General features: G+C 49.9%; 2 protein-coding genes across 9 annotated transcripts in view; one reads left to right on the forward strand and one right to left on the reverse strand.

The window, feature by feature from the left end:
* Positions 1-227: 227 nt before the first annotated feature.
* Positions 228-18937, reverse strand: part of LOC311340757 (class I histocompatibility antigen, F10 alpha chain-like) — a 22929-nt gene continuing 4219 nt past the window's right edge. For 3 of the 8 annotated variants that reach the window (XR_014633274.1, XR_014633275.1, XR_014633276.1), the window contains 2 exons: positions 16802-17324; positions 16199-16311 (listed from right to left, as the gene is read on the reverse strand). Coding sequence is in view for 5 of the 8 variants with exons in the window: in XM_084465641.1 (XP_084321767.1) it covers positions 696-707; positions 1559-1626; positions 2227-2250; positions 2496-2597; positions 3393-3701; positions 4171-4449; positions 4685-4951 (1061 nt within the window). In the remaining 3 variants the exon portion in view is untranslated. Of the gene's footprint in view, positions 708-1558; positions 1627-2226; positions 2251-2495; positions 2598-3392; positions 3702-4170; positions 4450-4684; positions 4952-16198; positions 16312-16801; positions 17325-18079; positions 18150-18835; positions 18860-18937 lie in introns of those variants that run through there. The other 5 variants (XM_084465637.1, XM_084465641.1, XM_084465638.1 and 2 more) reach the window with 5 other exon arrangements.
* Positions 6499-12904, forward strand: LOC311340759 (proteasome subunit beta type-7-like). Its single transcript, XM_084465642.1, has 8 exons — positions 6499-6704; positions 7800-7893; positions 9630-9727; positions 10720-10860; positions 11024-11139; positions 11216-11274; positions 11969-12120; positions 12677-12904. Exons 1-8 carry the CDS (start codon positions 6637-6639, stop codon positions 12762-12764), a joined length of 816 nt encoding a protein of 271 aa, XP_084321768.1. The 5' UTR covers positions 6499-6636; the 3' UTR covers positions 12765-12904.

The following is an 18937-nucleotide window of genomic DNA, read 5'->3' on the forward strand; positions in this document are numbered from 1 at the left end:
ACCCTGAACGGACCCATCCTCCATCCATCCCTCCATCGACTACATCCCCATATAGTCTCGAACGAATACAAAAAAGTAGTCCCTCCTGGCTGCCTGCAAAGTGCACGGCGGTTGCTATGCAACACACGGTAGCGTCCTTCAGAGAGAAGGCTAGAGACGGTAGCTTGGTCGCCGGCAATTTAGCCTTCTGTCGAGTTCACTCACCGTATGCCTATTGCTTTACAACATTTACACCCTCTCCAGCAATCAACATGTTTTTAGGCTTCAGTGAACTATGCTATTGCTTTTATATATAAATAAACAACAGTTAGAGTTAGGCGCGGAGTGATACTGAACTCTGTAAACTGAACGAGCGTCATAGCTGTGTGTATATGCTCATTATACAACAGTTGGGAACCAATCAGATCGCTTGATTTAAGCCACCCGTTTTATAATCCATATTATATATACTGCGATGCTGGGGCTGAAGTGTCAGATGAATTAAGAACGTCTACTTTAGGAGAAGATAAAATAATGGTCAAAGTAATTTTTTTTCTTTCACCCAAGCGGCCCGAAATACATTTGAAAGTGGACCGGCCCAACGGGAAACCTCCAGAACGTCCCGCTGGCCGCCCCGGGCCTGGACCTGAGCCCCACGCCTGATGGTCAGGATAATGAATGATGATCAACCGTCCAACGAGAAGCCTCTTCATCATTCAGCTCCGCCCCTAAACACCAAGGAAACACAGGTGAGCTTCAGCCATCCATCAGCACATCACTGTTCACCCCCTCATCATGAGCCCACCACATGATAGGGCCCGTACCGGTGGCTCCTTGGAGTCTCTTTCATCTGCCGGGAAAAAGATTGTTGAAGCATTATTGTTAGCGTTTAGCTTCTACCGGGAGTAGACTGCTTATGTAGCGAGCAACTAGCCTCTAGCTATATAAATGGCGTCCCCACAGACAAACGCTGATACATAACTATCATATTTCCATTTGATTCATCGTTTTAGCGCCAGTGAAACAAGAAATACCGTCACCGTTTAAGCTTCACGTTGTGTTTCTAGGTTAAATATTGTCGCTGTTAGGCTCTGCGCCGTCCACAGCGGTTAGCTTTAGCGATAGCCACCTTGGGCTAGAGCGTCTTCTAGAACGTCCTCACGCTCGCCTCAACGTCAACGAGACCAACTGGAAATATACGAAGCTGGTATGAAATTCAACTGTTAAGCTGTGAAATAGAATTTTAGGTAAAAAATCAGTTTGAACAAACGGTTAACGGTTAAAAATGTACTATTACAATATTACTATTACAATATTACTATCACTGATGAATACTAATACAATATTACTATCACTGAGTAATACTGTGATGTGATGAAGTACTATGTATATTACTGTGATGAAGTACTATGTATATTACTGTGATGAAGTACTATATATTACTGTGATGAAGTACTTTATATTACTGTGATGAAGTACTATGTATATTAATCTCATGAAGTATTGCAGTAATTTACTGTGAAGATATTAGTGCCCTCCCACCCATCCTCCAAAAGTTGTGATGTCACAGAGTACTGACCTTGGGGTCAGGGGTCAGGCCCAGAAGATGTTTCTGCCCCTCAGTGATCTCAGCGCTGGTGTCAGAACCTGGCAAGAAGCAGACTGTGAGGAGCTGGATGGATCTACAGAGCTAGATGTATCTAGATCTACAGAGCTAGATGTATCTAGATCTACGGAGCTAGATGTATATAGATCTACGGAGCTAGATGTATCTAGATCTACAGAGCTAGATGTATCTAGATCTACAGAGCTAGATGTATCTAGATCTACAGAGCTAGGTGTATCTAGATATACAGAGCTAGATGTATCTAGACCTACAGAGCTAGATGTATCTAGATCTACAGATCTAGGTGTATGTATCTAGATATACAGAGCTAGATGTATCTAGATCTACAGAGCTAGGTGTATGTATCTAGATCTACAGAGCTAGATGTATCTAGATCTACAGAGCGAGATGTATCTAGATCTACAGAGCTAGGTGTATCTAGATCTACGGAGCTAGATGTATCTAGATCTACGGAGCTAGATGTATCTAGATCTACAGAGCTAGATGTATCTAGATCTACAGAGCTAGATGTTACTAGATCAGCAGCGCTGTATAGTCCAGAGACAAGTCACCATGGTCTCTGTGTTGGTAGTATTGTGAATCATGAGAGCAGAACTGCAGTAAAATCACATGTTACTCACCAGCTGCTGGACGTTTGGCTGAATCTAAGGATGAGGAGAAATGATCAGTGTTGTAACAGTGGTGAACATCCTCATGTTGTTCTACTTTCATATTCTTGAAGCCACAACATCACTGTGGCCTCGACCTTTGAGGAGGTTGGTCATTCAGCGATGGAGAGGTTTCTACAACCAGACCGCTGGAGTATCACCACAACCAATCAGTCTAGGAAGGGACGCAGCGAGGGGACAGGAAGTAGGAGCAGCTGGGGGTCAGGGGTCGGCTCACTCACCGTTCCTCTTCCTGTACCGCCAGACTCCCGCCAGGACCAGAGCTCCAACCAAGAGGAGGGCCCCGACCACAGAGCCCACGACGGTGAGGGCCCCCAGGAGCCCTTCAGGGGGAGAGCAGGAGGTGAGGTGTGTGAGGTGGGAGTCATCTCCCCTCCGTCAGCTCACACCCGGAGGTAATGGTGTGTTCCAGACGCCTCGGACACCAGCCTTCCGAGGTCCAAGTGGGGAAATCTCCCAGCTTTCTTGCTGCATTTCTCGGAGGCACGCCCCCTTTTGGTCGCCGCCCCCCCCTCGTAATTCTGAGAGTAGAGCGAGCTCAGTGATGACGCTCTCAACTAAAATGTCTGCGCCCGTAAAGAGATTTATTTTCTTTGTGTTTGTACCACGTTGGTCGTTTTAATGTTGATTTTAAATGCTCTTACACACTTGATTACATCGCTACTTTATTCCGGTCACCAATGTATGCATGGCACAATCTTGCTGTGCGTGCGATACAATGTAGAGTTGTGTTGTTTGTTTTGGAGCTGGTTTGCTAAAGAGGCTAATGTAGCTAACAATAAACAAGGACTAGCCAATGGCATGACACGATCACAAAGACCAACGGGAACGCTATAGTGCTACCAGACAGGAAATGACGTCACAAGTGTAACTCGGAAGTGTCAGGGTCAGGGTCACTAGACCTGACCCTGACCCCAGCCCCGTCCTGAGAGCAGGACCAGGAGGTGGAGGTTGAGATGAGGTTGGGTGGAGGTGAGGTGGAGGTGAGGTGGAGGTCGGGTGGAGGTGAGGTGGAGGTTGAGATGAGGTCGGGTGGAGGTGAGGTGGAGGTTGAGATGAGGTCGGGTGGAGGTGGTGAGGTCGGGTGGAGGTGAGGTGGAGGTGAGTGCGGTCCCTACCGGTCTTCCCCCAGTTGGTCCTGATGAGTTTGGGGTCCAGGCGGGTGGGGATGTCCTCGATGCCTTTCAGCTGGACCACACACTCGTACCTCCCCCAGTCCTCCAGTGGGACGGCCGTGAGGTCCAGGTCCACGCTGAGCTGGAAGGTCCCGTCGTGGTTGGGGAGGACCTCCCCGGGGTCCACCTGCTCATGGAGCTCCTGGCCGTCTCTCCTCCAGAACACCACCACCCTGTCAGGGCAGAAGCCTGTAGCATGGCACACCACTGGGGAGGAGGGGCTCCTCTGGAGCAGAGACACCCGCGGACGCTCTGGAGAGAGAGAGAGAGAGAGGGGGGGGGGGGGAGAGAGGGGGGGAGAGAGAGAGGGGGGAGAGGGGGGAGGAGAGAGAGAGAGGGGGGGGGAGAGAGAGGGAGGGGGGAGAGAGAGAATGAGGGAGAGAGAAAGAGAGAGGGAGGGAGGGGGAGAGAGAGCGAGAGAGAGAGATGGGGGGAGAGAGAGAGAGGGAGGGAGAGAGGGGGGGAGAGAGAGAGAGGGGGGGTAGAGAGAGACAGAGAGAGAGAGACAAACAGAGAGAGAGAGACAGAGAGAGAGACATACAGAGAGAGAGAGAGAGACAGACAGACAGAGAGACAGACAGACAGACAGACAGACAGACAGACAGACAGACAGACAGAGAGACAGACAGAGAGAGAGACAGGTGTTCAGTTTGTTGCTGTGGTGTATCAGTTAATCCACCAGACACGAGTCGGTCACGCCCACCAGGTCATGTGACTCTACCTGTTCTCTGCAGAGTGCTCTTCCCATAGGCCAGGAACTTCTTCAGCCAATCAACACAGACCTTGGTGAGGCGGTTCTTCCAGTGTTCATTATAAGCTCTATCCTGATCCCACCTCCGTTTGGTGCTGAAGGCCTGATGAACCGGAGCGACCCAGGTCAGGGTCTTCAGGTCAAACGCTAGGAAGTCCTCCCCATCATAAGCATGCTGGTTATGACCATCAATATAACCATCCTCATCATCCCACTCACAGCCAAGCATCCTCTGAACAATGTGGGCACCTGAGAGAGAGAGAGAGAGAGAGAGAGAGAGAGAGAGAGAGAGAGAGAGAGAGGTTAACTGTCTGTCTGTAGTCATGGACACGTGTGTGTGTGTGTGTGTGCGCAGGCTCGTGCATGCGTGTTTGTTTGTGTGTGTGTGTGTGTGTGTGTTTGTGTTCCTGCATGTGTGCGTGTGTGTGTGCGTGCGTGCGTGCGTGCGTGTGTGTGTGTGTACATATATAATGTATGAACATACCTCCCCTCTGGTTGAAGCGCTTCTTAGCGGTCTCTACGTTGACCTTGTAGAGCTGCTGGTCACTCTGATATAGTCTAGTGTTCCAGTCCCAGTAGTCTGGGTCCTCTGTGGTGACCTGGTCCATCCAGTCCTGTTTGGGTACGGCTCTCTTACTGACGCTGTCATAGTGAGAAATCTGAACCTCATCCACCATCACTACAGCAACAAACTCTGGGAAGGATGAGAGTCCAGAGGACGCAGTGTAGAAATACCTCAGAGAGTGAATCACTGTGGACAGACAGACAGACAGAGAGACAGGTAACTTTACATCACTGTAGACAGCAGTTGGCTCCACCCCCACAGCAGATGGCTCCGCCCCCTGTCTACAGGTCATTTATGGAGGATTTGTTTTAACTTTATCAACATCTCTTCAGGTTACAGAACAACGCTTCGTCTAAAACACAAACAGCTTCATTTGAATCCTCCACTCAACTAGGAATGGGTTAACCTAGTGATGGTTAGTGTATACGGGGAATGGGTTAACCTAGTGATGGTTAGTGTATACGGGGAATGGGTTAACCTAGTGATGGTTAGTGTATACGGGAATGGGTTAACCTAGTGATGGTTAGTGTCTACGGGGAATGGGTTAACCTAGTGATGGTTAGTGTCTACGGGGAATGGGTTAACCTAGTGATGGTTAGTACTGGCTCTTGGTTCTATGAACATCCTCACTGTACCCACAGAGATATATTGTTGTTTCTCTTTCTTCTGACTAATGCACTTCCTGTAAGTCTCTCTGGATAAAAGCGTCTGATAAACGCCCTCAATGTAAATGTTAATGTTACTAACTGTTTCATTCTTATAACTGTATATTCCTTTATCCACCATTTTATTAAATACATTTTTACATTCTCAAGGATGATGAGGAATGATTTATAGTGAGATTAAGTGTCTTCTGTTGATCAAGTGAACATTTTAATGAGACAGTTTCCTTCAGTTTTATGAGATATGAATAACTTAAATGAACATTATTATACCATTATTAACGTAATGTTAATGTGCATGAATGTCCACCTAATGCGCAAGTGCAACACTTCACTGACCTGGAGGCAATATTTCCTCTTTCACTCGGTGGCTCGTGTTTAATTGTAATATAAATATGATGATATGAATTGATATATAATTAAAGTGAGTAGGATCGAACAGTATGAAAGTGGTTCTGATAATCCAACACACATCTGTTGACTTTAAGAACAAATTCAGAACCCGATCCTCAATCTGGTTCAGTCTCAGACTAACTTTCGTTTTCTCAGTCTGGAAATAAGTGAAGCACCCGAACGCTCTGTGTGTGTGTGTGTGTGTGTGTGTGTGTGTGTGTGTGTGTGTGTGTGTGTGTGTGTGTGTGTGTGTGTGTGTGTGTGTGTGTGTGTGTGTGTGTGTGTGTGTGTGTGTGTGTGTGTGTGTGTGTGTGGGGGGGACTACAGGGTGACTCCATGTCTCCTGTTGTGACAGCGTCGTGGTGCTGAGGAGGTCAGCAGCACCGCAGCGCCTCCGTGTGGCCGCCCGGTGGACCGCGGGCCGCTGGCCGCAACCGCCTCTGGGTGAATTATGAATATGAATCATATGATAGGAGGAAAACAACGCTGACAACGTTGATACCAGATACCAAAGAATGAAAAGATCAATGATCGTTATTAAAGTAATGAAACAGAACATAGTATCTCCGGTGAAGTGTTGGGGGTGTGTCCCCGTAGCGCGGCGGGGGGCGGGATCAACTCGAGGAGAGTCGACTGTTCTGGGAGCCGTTGAGTGAACCGGAAAAACTAAAGAGAAAGTAACCGAGTGACGCAGTAAACCCGCTCAGACCCGCTCCCGCTCAGACCCGCTCCCGCTCAGACCCGCACCTCTCCTGGTCCCGCTCAGACCCGCTCCTCTCCTGGTCCCGGTGAGGTCATCAGTCAGAGGCTGTCACGATGCTGAGCAGCGCCGCGGTGCGTCCCGCGCACAGCGGGGGGGGCTTCTGCTTCGAGAACACTCGCAGGTAAGGGGTAGGGGTTATGGTAAAGTGAGGGTTAGGGTGAGGGGTAGGGTGAGGGTTGGGGTTAGGGTAAGGTGAGGGTTAGGGTTAGGGGTAGGGGTAGGGGTTAGGGTGAGGGGTACGGTGAGGGTTAGGGTTAGGGTGAGGGTTAGGGGTTAGGGGTTAGGGTGAGGGTTAAGGGTTAGGGGTAGGGTTAGGGTAAGGGTTAGGGGTTATAGTCGAGTCATTTTAAGCCAACATGGGGGTCAACCTAGAACAAATCACAACAGAAGTAAACTCAAGTGATTTTGTATCCTCAATATGTCCTGAGGAAGGAACAAAAAGCCCTGAAGAATCCCATCAGGGGAAGTTTAGAAAAAGACCCACATTTGCCTCTTCATTCTTTTCCTCACATGAATAAGGTAAAAAACTTAACATTTAGATATCACCATGAAAATGACTGAGTTGACTACTTGAATCAATACAAACAAAAAGTGTATTACACGTTATTTTAAATTGTTTGTTAACATGGGCAAACGGTAATTAATTACATATGTGCTAATGTGCATAAATACCTCAACAGATGTAAACGTTGGGTTAGCCAGGTGGAAATGTCTCGTAGAATCTTGTTGACATCTTACAGTAAAAGACTGACGAGGAAAACAAATGTCACCATGAGGGGAACGATTCAGTCATTCATTCAAGGTCCACTCAACTGACACTAATAGGGTGAGGGTTAGGGTGAGGGTTAGGGTGAGGGTTAGGGTTAGGGTTAGGGTGAGGCCCTCACCCTAACCCTAACCCTAACCCTCACCCTAACCCTGACCCTAACCCTCACCCTCACCCTCACGGTGAGGGTGAGGGTTAGGGTCAGGGTTAGGGTGAGGGTTAGGGTGAGGGTCAGGGTTAGGGTGAGGGTTAGGGTGAGGGTTAGGGTGAGGGTGAGGGTGAGGGTGAGGGCGAGGGCGAGGGTCAGGATGGTACGGACGGTCACCACTCCCAGTCGAGTGGTGGTCCTAGATGCTTTTGTGCTGACTTTCCTGCAAGAGTCACATTCATCCCTGTGTGTGTGTGTGTGTGTGTGTGTGTGTGTGTGTGTATGTGTGTGTGTGTGTGTAGGAATGTAGATCTGGAGGCTGCTCTGTCGCCGTGTGGCTTCAAGGCTCCGACCGCAAGAAAGACGGGAACCACCATCGCTGGGGTGGTCTTCAAGGTCTGACCCCCAACACACACACACACACACACACACACACACACACACACACACACACACACACACACACACCAGAGATGGAAATTAACTTTTTTGCCCACCAGCCACTGTGGCCATCCAGCCATCTTTTTATACGCTATATTTTTTTGATATATGCATACATTTTAAACAATATAATAGTAACAATAGATAAGAAGTGTTTTTCATACACATCATTTTTTCCATCAGAAGAATCTGAAAGAAGTAGTAGAAGCTGAAATAGTAGAAGTAGCTGAAATAGTAATACTAATAGCTGAAGTAGAAGTAACTGAAGTAGTAGTAGCTGAAATAATACTACTAATAGCTGAAGTAGAAGTAACTGAAGTAATAGTAGCTGAATTTGTATTACTAATAGTATTAGTAATGGTATTCTCTTTAAGAGAATAGCGGAGCCGGTGCGTGATTAAAAGTAGCACAATAGGGCTGGAAAAACAGCCCAATCTGGCAACCCTGTCTGAAAGTCCTCAAAAAGTAGCTCAATCTGGCAACACTGCTGAACGTCCTCAAAAAGTAGCCCTATCTGGCAACACCGTCTGAACGTCCTCAAAAGGTAGCCCAATCTGGCAACACTGTCTGATCCTCAAAAAGCAGCCCAATCTGCCAACACTGCTGAACGTCCCCTGACGTCCCCCAAGTCAACTGAAAAGGACTCCGTTAGACTGTGATTCTGAATGAATATAAATTAGTGGTGGGCATAGATTAATCTAGATTAAAATGGCTCATTTGAATTCTGCCGAAGGCATTCATAATATGTGTGTGCTACCTAAATAATGACTAAAAGTTAGTCTTTGAGAACGGGTTTCTCAAGCCAGGTGGCGCATTAGACCAGGGGCTCATCTCCTGTTTCCAAAATGCATCACAAACTGTAGTATAACTTACTACACGCTTACTATCACAAACTCAAACGCGGGAAAATATAACGGCGCCGGGACGCGCTCTCGCTACAGGTCCACGGGACGCTCGTCCCCGGTGCGCGTCGCGGCAGCAGCGGCAGCCGGGGCGGCGGTGGGGCCGGCGTTGACGGCAGACGGCTGGTACGCGTCCGCCTACCGCCGTACCAAGGCGGGTAGCTCGGAGGACCATTTGGATTATTACAACAACAACATCAATTATTTTGACGCTCTGATGTCACGATCAACCCAAAACGTGTCATCGCTCACCCAAGTTGTTTCTATTATCATTGCTACATTGTCTCCAGCATATGGCGCGATGATGGACAGCATATTTTATTAAATAGCCTACTCAGCTTCTGGTTAGTTCAACTTTGAGAATAGATTAACGGCGATATTTTTTTTATCGCCCGATAAGAGTCTCGCGTTAACGCCGATAACGGCCCACCACTAATATAAATGCTATCGACATTTCGTTCGGATATTATTGAATATACAAGTCTGTAGATTAGTGACATTTTTGAATGAAGGTTAACGGTTGAAAAGTGAATGAATTAGTTACGACGTCTTAAACAGTATTGGAAAGTATTACCCGACACAGTGGCGGGTGAAGTGACACAATTCACCCGCCACCATACAAATCCACCCGCAAATGGCGTGTGGCGGGTGTTAATTTCCATCCCTGACACACACACACACACACACAACGTATATATATTTATAGAATAACTTATATAATACTAAAATAATCCCGAAAATCGAAGAACACGTTAATCAGTGTGTGTGTGTGTGTGTGTGTGTGTGTAGGACGGTGTGGTTCTGGGAGCTGACACCAGGGCGACAGACGACATGGTGGTGGCGGATAAGAACTGTGCCAAGATTCACTACATCGCACCGCGCATATAGTGAGTGTCTCTCTCTCTATCTCTCTCTCTCTCTCTCTCTCTCTCTCCTCCTTCTCTCCCTCTCTCCTCTCCCTCTCTCTCTCTCTCTCTCTCTCTCTCTCTCTCACACACTGACAGAGAGACAGAGAGACCAGGCTAGTCCAGGTCTAGAGTAGCCTGGCTATTGCCAGACCAACGTCCAATCGTAGATCTCACGTTGGTCTGGTGAGGGTGCCGTCATTTCCTCCGGCGGGTGTAGTTCAAATGGCTGCAAGCGATTGGCCACCAGCGGGGCTAGCTGGTAGATTAAACTTTTACCAAAACCAGTCGGCAGTAAAGCAAATCCATCGTTTCTTTGGAGGAATTGCCCCAGGTCAAGTTTCTGCTCAGCTTTCACAGAAACAGCAGTGACAGCTGCACCAACGGGGCGCGGTCGCTCCGCTTCGGCTGCTTGCGAGGCTTCTCTGTCGTCACGGTGTTTAACCAGCCAATAGCGCGCCAGGTGAAAAAAGCCAGCTTGGTGATTGGTGCCAAACGGATTGGCATAGGAAACAGGAGGATTAAACATGTTCCTTGCCATCCCCATGTGCAGGGCGAATTCCAACCGCCGGCAGATAGGGGGGGGGGGGGACACCCAGTCTAGGTCTAGAGCAGGTCCAGGTCCTGGTCCAGGTCCAGGTCTAGAGCAGGTCCAGGTCCAGGTCTAGAGCAGGTCCTGGTCCAGGTCCTGGTCTAGAGCAGGTCCAGGTCCAGGTCCTGGTCCAGGTCCAGGTCTAGAGCAGGTCCAGGTCTAGAGCAGGTCCAGGTCCTGGTCCAGGTCCAGGTCCTGGTCCAGGTCCTGGTCCAGGTCCTGGTCTAGAGCAGGTCCAGGTCCAGGTCTAGAGCAGGTCCAGGTCCAGGTCTAGAGCAGGTCCAGGTCCTGGTCCAGGGTCAGGGAGGTCCAATGTGGCGTTGAGGCTTGGCGACCAATCAGGTGCCTCTCTCCACCCGGTGCTCTGCTGTGATTGGCCCAGCTGCTGCGGGGCGGGCGTGGCCGCCGACGCTGAGGTCACCACCATGATGATGTCATCCAACGCCGAGCTGCACGCGCTCAACACCGGCCGCCCCCCGCTGGTCGCCATGGTGACCCGGCAGCTCCGACAGATGCTCTTCAGGTGTGTGTGTGTGTGTGTGTCTGTGTCTGTGTGTGTGTGTGTGTGTGTGTGTGTATATATAACTTGTTTGTGTGCGTGCGTGTGTTTGTGTGTGCGTGTGTGTGTGTGCGTGCATGTGTGCGTGTGCGTGTGCATGTGTGTGTGTGTGTGTGTGTGTGTGTAGGTACCAGGGCCACCTGGGCACCTCCCTGATCGTGGGGGGGGTGGACGTGGAGGGGGTTCACCTCTACAGCCTCTACCCCCACGGCTCCTACGACCGGCTGCCCTACCTCAGCATGGGTACACACACACGCACGCACGCACACACGCACACACGCACACACACACACACTCTCTTAGTTCTTCATGTGAACAGGTTCTGGTGCCGCTGCGGCCATCTCCGTGTTTGAAGACCGATATAAAGACAACATGGAGGTACTGTCTCACCCCTACTGCTCCTTAATGACCTGTCTCACCCCTACTGCTCCTTAATGACCTGTCTCTGTACTGTCTAACCCCTACCTGCTCCTTAATGACCTGTCTCTGTACTGTCTAACCCCTACCTGCTCCTTAATGACCTGTCTCTGTACTGTCTAACCCCTACCTGCTCCTTAATGACCTGTCTCTGTACTGTCTAACCCCTACCTGCTCCTTAATGACCTGTCTCTGTACTGTCTCACCCCTACCTGCTCCTTAATGACCTGTCTCTGTACTGTCTAACCCCTACCTGCTCCTTAATGACCTGTCTCTGTACTGTCTAACCCCTACCTGCTCCTTAATGACCTGTCTCATCCCTACTGCTCCTTAATGACCAGCTGTCTCTGTACTGTCTATAACCCTACCTGCTCCTTAATGACCTGTCTCTGTACTGTCTAACCCCTACCTGCTCCTTAATGACCTGTCTCTGTATTCACTGTCTGACTTCCCCCCCTCCCCTCTCCTCCTCCTCCTCCTCCTCCTCCCCTCTCCTCCTCCTCCCCTCCTCCCTCCTCCTCCCCTCTCTCCTCCTCCTCCCTCTCTCCTCCTCCCCTCTCTCCCCCCCTCCCCACTCCTCCTCCTCCTCCTCCTCCTCCTCCCCTCTCTCCTCCTCTCCCCCCCCCCCCTCTCTCCCCCCCCACCCCCCCTCCAGCTGGAGGAGGCTAAGCTGCTGGTGAAGGATGCGGTTACCGCGGGGATCCTCGGTGACCTGGGCTCTGGCAGCAACGTGGACCTCTGCGTCATCACCAAGGCAACCGTGGACTATCTCCGTGGTTACGACCAGCCTGCCGGACCTGGCACCAAGTGAGTCAGGTTATATAGTTAGGTTAGAGAGGGTTAGTTTAGTTAGGTTAGAGAGGGTTAGTTTTGTTAGGTTAGAGAGGGTTAGTTTAGGTGTTAGCTTTGAGAGGGTTAGTTTAGTTAGGTTAGAGAGGGTTAGTTTAGTTAGGTTAGAGAGGTTAGTTTAGTTAGGTTAGAGAGGGTTAGTTTAGTTAGGTTAGAGAGGGTTAGTTTAGTTAGGTTAGAGAGGGTTAGTTTAGTTAGTTGAGGGACTTATTTCAGTATCAGTGGTAGGATGGCATCGGTTACTATGACGACGTTTAAACCTTAGAGAGGTTCAGGGTTCACTGGATCTTTAAACACTCCTTTGGTGTTGATTCTACATTCATTCATTCATTCATTCTTTCATTTCACATTTAAATATCCACGATCACAAGCTTCAACCTTAAGAAGAAAAGAATAGTGGATGAATCAGTCTGTATTACGTGTGTTCTGTTCGTTCTAAAGGAGCGACAGAGCTCATGTGTGTAGACGGTTAACGTGTCAGTGTGCGCTACCGTGTGGTTCCGCGTGTCTCCAGGGGGGGGCGCTACAGGTTCAGGCCCGGGACCACGGCGCTGCTGAGCAGCTCCGCCACGCCGCTCTCCGTCGACCCGCTCCCGGAATGAAGAGACGGAGGCTCGGTGGACCAGGACCCGGGGTGGACCAGGACCCGGTCTTTAACTCCTGTTTCCTGCTCAAACCGCAGTTCTGTGAATTAAAATGCAACGTTCTCTACCAACGATTCATAAACTTTCATGAAACGCTCTGTCCTTGTTTGACTCTTTTCTTTGGTTTCTACAAACTAAAATAGATGTACTAATATATTAATGAATAATATATATAATATAATATGAATATGTAAGGGATAATCACTGAGAGGCAGGGCAATAAACAGTTTGATATACCCGGCTAGTGGACGGCTTACCTTCCACCAGCCGGTGTAGTGCAAATAAAAAAAGTGGAAAGTGAAATGTGCAGTCCAGAGATCAGGGTGTGGGAGTGAGTGTGTGTGTGTGGGGGGGGGGTCAGGGGGCAGAGGGGGGGGTGATGGCAGCGCAGGGAGGGAGGTGAGTCTCCTGACAGCCTGATGACAGAAGCTGTCTTTGAGCCTGCTGGTGTGCGCTGTGGGGGGCGCCGGCCACTCGCCCCCCTACTGAGCGGGAGAGGCACGCCCCTCCCCCAAGGCGTCGGTGAAGACCACCACGTAGGACGTCACTCTGCCCAGGGGGAACCCCCCCCCCCCGAGAAGGGTGGGGGGGGTTTTCCCTTACCTTGGGAAAGCAGCTGGCAATCCTCACCGCGGAACATCAACGGGACTGGGACACGCACCTGCCCTTCGTCCTCATGGCCTACAGGTCTGCTGTTCAAAATCCACCTCACGCATGCCTGCCCTCCTCATGTTGGGGCGGGAGCTACGGACGCCAGTGGAGGTGGCCTTTGGCAAGCCCCCTGACACCCCTGCTGCTCCTCCGGGGAGAGAGTACGCCAGGAGACTCCAGGATCGGATGGAGTCCGCCCATAACTTTGCCCGAGACCAGCTGGAGAAAGCAGGCATGAAACAGAAAAGGAACTACGACATAAGGTCAAAGGGAAGACACTACCAAGCTGGAGAGCTGGTGTGGGTGTACCGCCCCCGCAGGAAGAAGGGACGGTGCCCCGAGTTGGACTGTCATTGGGAGGGGCCTTGTCAGGTGGTGGAGCGGCTGGGTGAAGTAGTGTACCGGGTCCAGCTGCCAGGAAAGAGAAAGAAGGTTGCGCTCCACAGAGACAGGCTGGCCCCGTACAGAGGGGACTCCCTCCCTTCCCCAAGCCCGGAGTCCTGGGCGCCCGCCAGGAGGGGTGACGGCGCAACCTCTGCACGCGGCTACACAGGGGCACACGAGCCCTATCGAAGCCCCATTTCCCCTGCACATACTTCCCCAGAGACAGTGACTAACCCCCCTGTTCACATCCCTCCTTTCCCCTTCCCACACCTTCCACTGCACAGGGGCGTTGCCCCGCCCACCGGGCAGAAGCGCCTGCGTCCCCCACGCGGCCGCGGAGACAGGGACGTCGGCCGACCCGTTTCAGAGACTTTGTGTAGTCCCTCGGGACGAGGGACTTTGTTGGGGGGGAGCTGTGTAACGAGCTGGGTTAATGTGGTTCTGTTATTATGTGTTCAGCAGCTATGCTGCAGCTATGCTGAACTATGTTATTGGTAGAGGTTAATGGGGGATCGTCTCGCGAGACGATGGGGAGGAGGACAAGGTGAGGGGTCCGGAAGGGACGTGGTTGTGTGAGTTAAGTCGTGTTGGGCTGGATGGACGGCGTGGTCACGGCCAACAGTGACCGGGGATAACCGTTTTATCTGCTAATAAAGAGTAGGATTGCAAGCCAGACATGGCCTGTTTATTCAACGCTGCACCACCGTGGGGTGAGCGTTACAATATATTTATTGATTTCATTATTCTGCTTGGTATAAATTGATCATAGCGCAGAATCTGCTGATTAACGATCTATTCACTAACCGCTGTACGCCTTGAGGCGTCAGGCTCACCGCGCTGATTGGTTCTCTGGTCAAACGACGTCAGCGGCTGATCAACCAGCCGTCCAATCAGCGCCGCCGTCCCGACACATCGGGCGGGCGGCTCGCCGTCCCGTGGGCTCGTGAGAGCGCGTCCCCGTCTGAACGGCACCCGCCACGGCGCCATCCGTGAGCGCGCCACCGGTTCTGGAAACCACGGAGCGGAGCGGTTCTCCGGAGCCGCTAGAACGAGGGCCGGTCCTTCCTGTCCGACCCGTTCCAGAAGAGGAAGTTCTCAGCTGGAGCGGAGGGAACGCGTACAAGAGAACCCGCCACCAAGGTGTGTGTGTGTGTGGGGGGGGGGTCCCCAGGACGGTGAGAGAACCACCACCTGCAGTGTGTGTGTTCTCTCTGGACGCCGACGGGTCCACCTGAGCCGTCCCCACCCTCCGCCGGATCAGTCTGACGATGTCGGGACGTAACCGCCACTCGACTCGACGGGGGGGGGCCGCCCGCCGCGGGACGTGAGGTCCGCCCCCGACGTTCCGGGCATCGCCGGCGGTACGCAGGGCTCTCCGGCTGAGCGGACACCGACCACCTGAGAAGGGCAGGGGGGGCTTCCCCAATACTCCAGGTCTGGTGACCCCGACCGGGGCCCCAGGAGCATCCTGAGCGCGTGGCGCCTGGGGTCCGACCGTTGGCGAGCAAAGCACCGCTGGAGTGTGGTCATGAAGAGCAGACCAGGGGAACCACCGGGGGGGCAGCTGCCGTCAGCCCCAACAGGCGCAGGGCGGACAACGCCGTCACGTTTCTGCCAACGCGAAGAGCGGGCAAGCGCCAGCCGGACTGCGTCTCGTCGAGGAGGCGAGAGCATCGCTGTCACGGTGGCTGAGTCCAGGCAGAGCCCCACGTAGACGCTCTGCCGGCTGGGGAGCGGGGAGCTCTTTTCCCAGTTGATGGCAAAACCCAGGAAAGAGAGCTGGTTTATCACCGTGGTGGTGTCTCCTCTCAGCTTCCTCTGAGCTGCTCAGAATGAGTCAGTCGTGGAGGTAGAAGAGAACCCTCTTTCCCTGATGCCGGAGCCGTCCCAACGCCGTCTGCACACACTTTGAGAAGGTGGGCGGGGCCAGGGAGTAGCCCAACGGCAGGCACCGGTACTCGTACGCCACGCCCATGAAGGCAAAGCGGAGAAACCTCCCGTGCGCCTGTCGGACAGGGACGTGGAAGTAAGCACCCTTGAGATCCGGGGATGTGAACCAGTCGCCCTCTCTCACACATCGGAGCAGCGCTCTGACAGGGAGCATTCTGAGTTTTCTCACGGCAACAGAATTGTTGAACACGCCAAGATCCAGAATGGGTCTCTTCTCCCCTGACAGTAAAACCCTCGGTGTGACTCGAGGGGGGGGGGGGGCTGTAGCGATGGCCCCCTCCTCCAAGAGGCGGGCCCCCTCCGCGGCCAGAGCCCTGCTGGCCACTGGGTCCTGCAGCCTGGTCTCCACCAAACCCATAAAGGGGGGGGGGGGGGGGGCGGTGCAACATGAAATAAACACACTGGAATGGGAATTTGGAAACTTTATTGACAGCAAAAAGAGGAAACAGCTTGCAATATGTTAGTTATAAATCCCACAAAACCTTAAGCAGTGTGTAACGCCAGACTCGGGCTCCTTTTACTGATGGTTTTAATGTTGTGGATCTTGTGGACATCACCACACCGTAGAACTACAATACAGACATGATCTGAACACACAAACAATTACCCAAGAGCACATCAACCCTTCACGGCAAATACAAATGAAACAAAAACACAATACTAACCACTTTGCCTGCTTGTAACCAATGGGGTTAACTTAAATCTTGCTTGACAAAAAGCTTCAAATATAAACTGTAGTAAATAAACGTGGCCTGTCTGCAGCTGCAACGCTAGCTTCTGGGAGCTTCCAGGTAAAACCAACGAATAAGACCAACCGGTACATTAATAAGAAATAACACAAGAATCCACCTTGAGGTCAAAGACTGAATTACATACAGGACCTTTACAGAGCAGGAAGACACCGCGTGCACTTACACAGTGTATTCCAGCAACTCTTAAATATTATCCTAATAGACTGACGTGATAATGATTATTATATATATAGTATTAAAAAAGGTTTAATTAGGAACAAGAACAGTGTGGATTCCTGCCCCTTAATAATCCTAATAATAATCATAATCATATTAAACATCTTAAACATTATGAACCCACACATTAAACAAACGTTATGCAGTAAGCAACCTCATCCTAACTAAGATGGCCGCTCATGAGGGAGATCATGTTGCCATGGTTTCAAAGCATCAGTTACAGATTGGCGAGTCAATCAATTCCTCGACAAATTATCAAACGCACAACTTAGTGGAATATGAGTGATTTTAGTTGGTAATAATCATTTTGGTATGTTATAATAAGAGTAGATAATGATTTCATTTATTGAAGCTTCCTTAAGGATTAATGTTTGTTCAAAATGTTGTTCCAAATCAAAGTGAGTGCGAGTGTTGTGGTTGAGTCTGAGGCGACCTGAGCCCCACGCCTGATGGTCAGGATTATGAATGATGATCAACCGTCCTGCGAGAAGCCTCTTCATCATTCAGCTCCGCCCCTAAACACCAAGGAAACACAGGTGAGCTTCAGCCATCCATCAGCACATCACTGTTCACCCCCTCATCATGTACCGTACCGGTGGACTCCTTGGAGTCTCTTTCATCTGGCGGGAAAAAGATTGTTGAAGCATTATTGTTAGCGTTTAGCTTCTACCGGGAGTAGACTGCTTATGTAGCGAGCAACTAGCCTCTAGCTATATAAATGGCGTCCCCACAGACAAACGCTGATACATAACTATCATATTTCCATTTGATTCATCGTTTTAGCGCCAGTGAAACAAGAAATACCGTCACTGTTTAAGCTTCACGTTGTGTTTCTAGGTTAAATATTGTCGCTGTTAGGCTCTGCGCCGTCCACAGCGGTTAGCTTTAGCGATAGCCACCTTGGGCTAGAGTGTCTTCTAGAACGTTTAGAAATTGACTATTACAAATACAATATTACTATCACTGATGAATACTTTTACAATATTACTATCACTGATGAATACTGTTACAATATTACTATCACTGAGGAATACTGTTATTACTGTGATGATGTAGAGTAAATCAATTACTGTGATGAAATACTACTACTATATATTACTTTGATGAAGTACTATGTATATTACTGTGATGAAGTACTATATATTACTGTGATGAAGTACTGATGAAGTACTATGTATATTACTGTGATGAAGTACTATATATTACAGTGATGAAGTACTATGTATATTAATCTCATGAAGTATTGCAGTAATGTACTGTGAAGATATTAGTGCCCTCCCACCCATCCTCCAAAAGGTTGTGATGTCACAGAGTACTGACCTTGGGGTCAGGGGTCAGGGGTCAGGCAGTGGCACAGGAAGTAGGGGTAGTGCACCCCCTGGTGGCGGAGCTTTAAAAAATAATAATTATAGCTTATAAATATCTCTGGTTGTCTTTTCTGTTCCACAACATTTTGTATGTCATGTTTGGGGTATGGGATGAAGAGAGGGATCATTTTAGTAATTTTAGTAACATATCGATCTACAGAGCTAGGTGTATGTATCTAGATCTACAGAGCTAGGTGTATCTAGATCTACAGAGCTAGATGTATCTAGATCTACAGAGCTAGGTGTATCTAGATCTACAGAGCTTGATGTATCTAGATCCACAGAGCTAGATGTATCTAGATCTACAGAGCTAGATGTATCTAGATCCACAGAGCTAGATGTATCTAGATCTACAGAGCGAGATATATCTAGATCTACAGAGCTAGATGTATGTATCTAGATCTACAAAGCTAGATGTATCTAGTTCTACAGAGCTAGATGTATCTAGATCTACAGAGTGAGGTGTATCTAGATCTACAGAGCTAGATCTACAGAGCAAGATGTGTCTAGATCTACGGAGCTAGATGTATCTAGATCTACAGAGCCAGGTGTATCTAGATCTACAGAGCTAGATGTATCTAGATCTACAGAGCTAGATGTTTCTAGATCAGCAGCGCTGTATAGTCCAGAGACAAGTCACCATGGTCTCTGTGTTGGTAGTATTGTGAATCATGAGAGCAGAACCGCAGTAAAATCACATGTTACTCACCAGTTGCTGGACGTTGGGCTGAATCTAAGGATGAGGAGAAATGATCAGTGTTGTAACAGTGGTGAACATCCTCATGTTGTTCTACTTTCATATTCTTGAAGC

Source organism: Micromesistius poutassou, assembly GCF_964030765.1.
Source record: "Micromesistius poutassou genome assembly, chromosome: 3".
Taxonomy (NCBI): domain Eukaryota; kingdom Metazoa; phylum Chordata; class Actinopteri; order Gadiformes; family Gadidae; genus Micromesistius; species Micromesistius poutassou.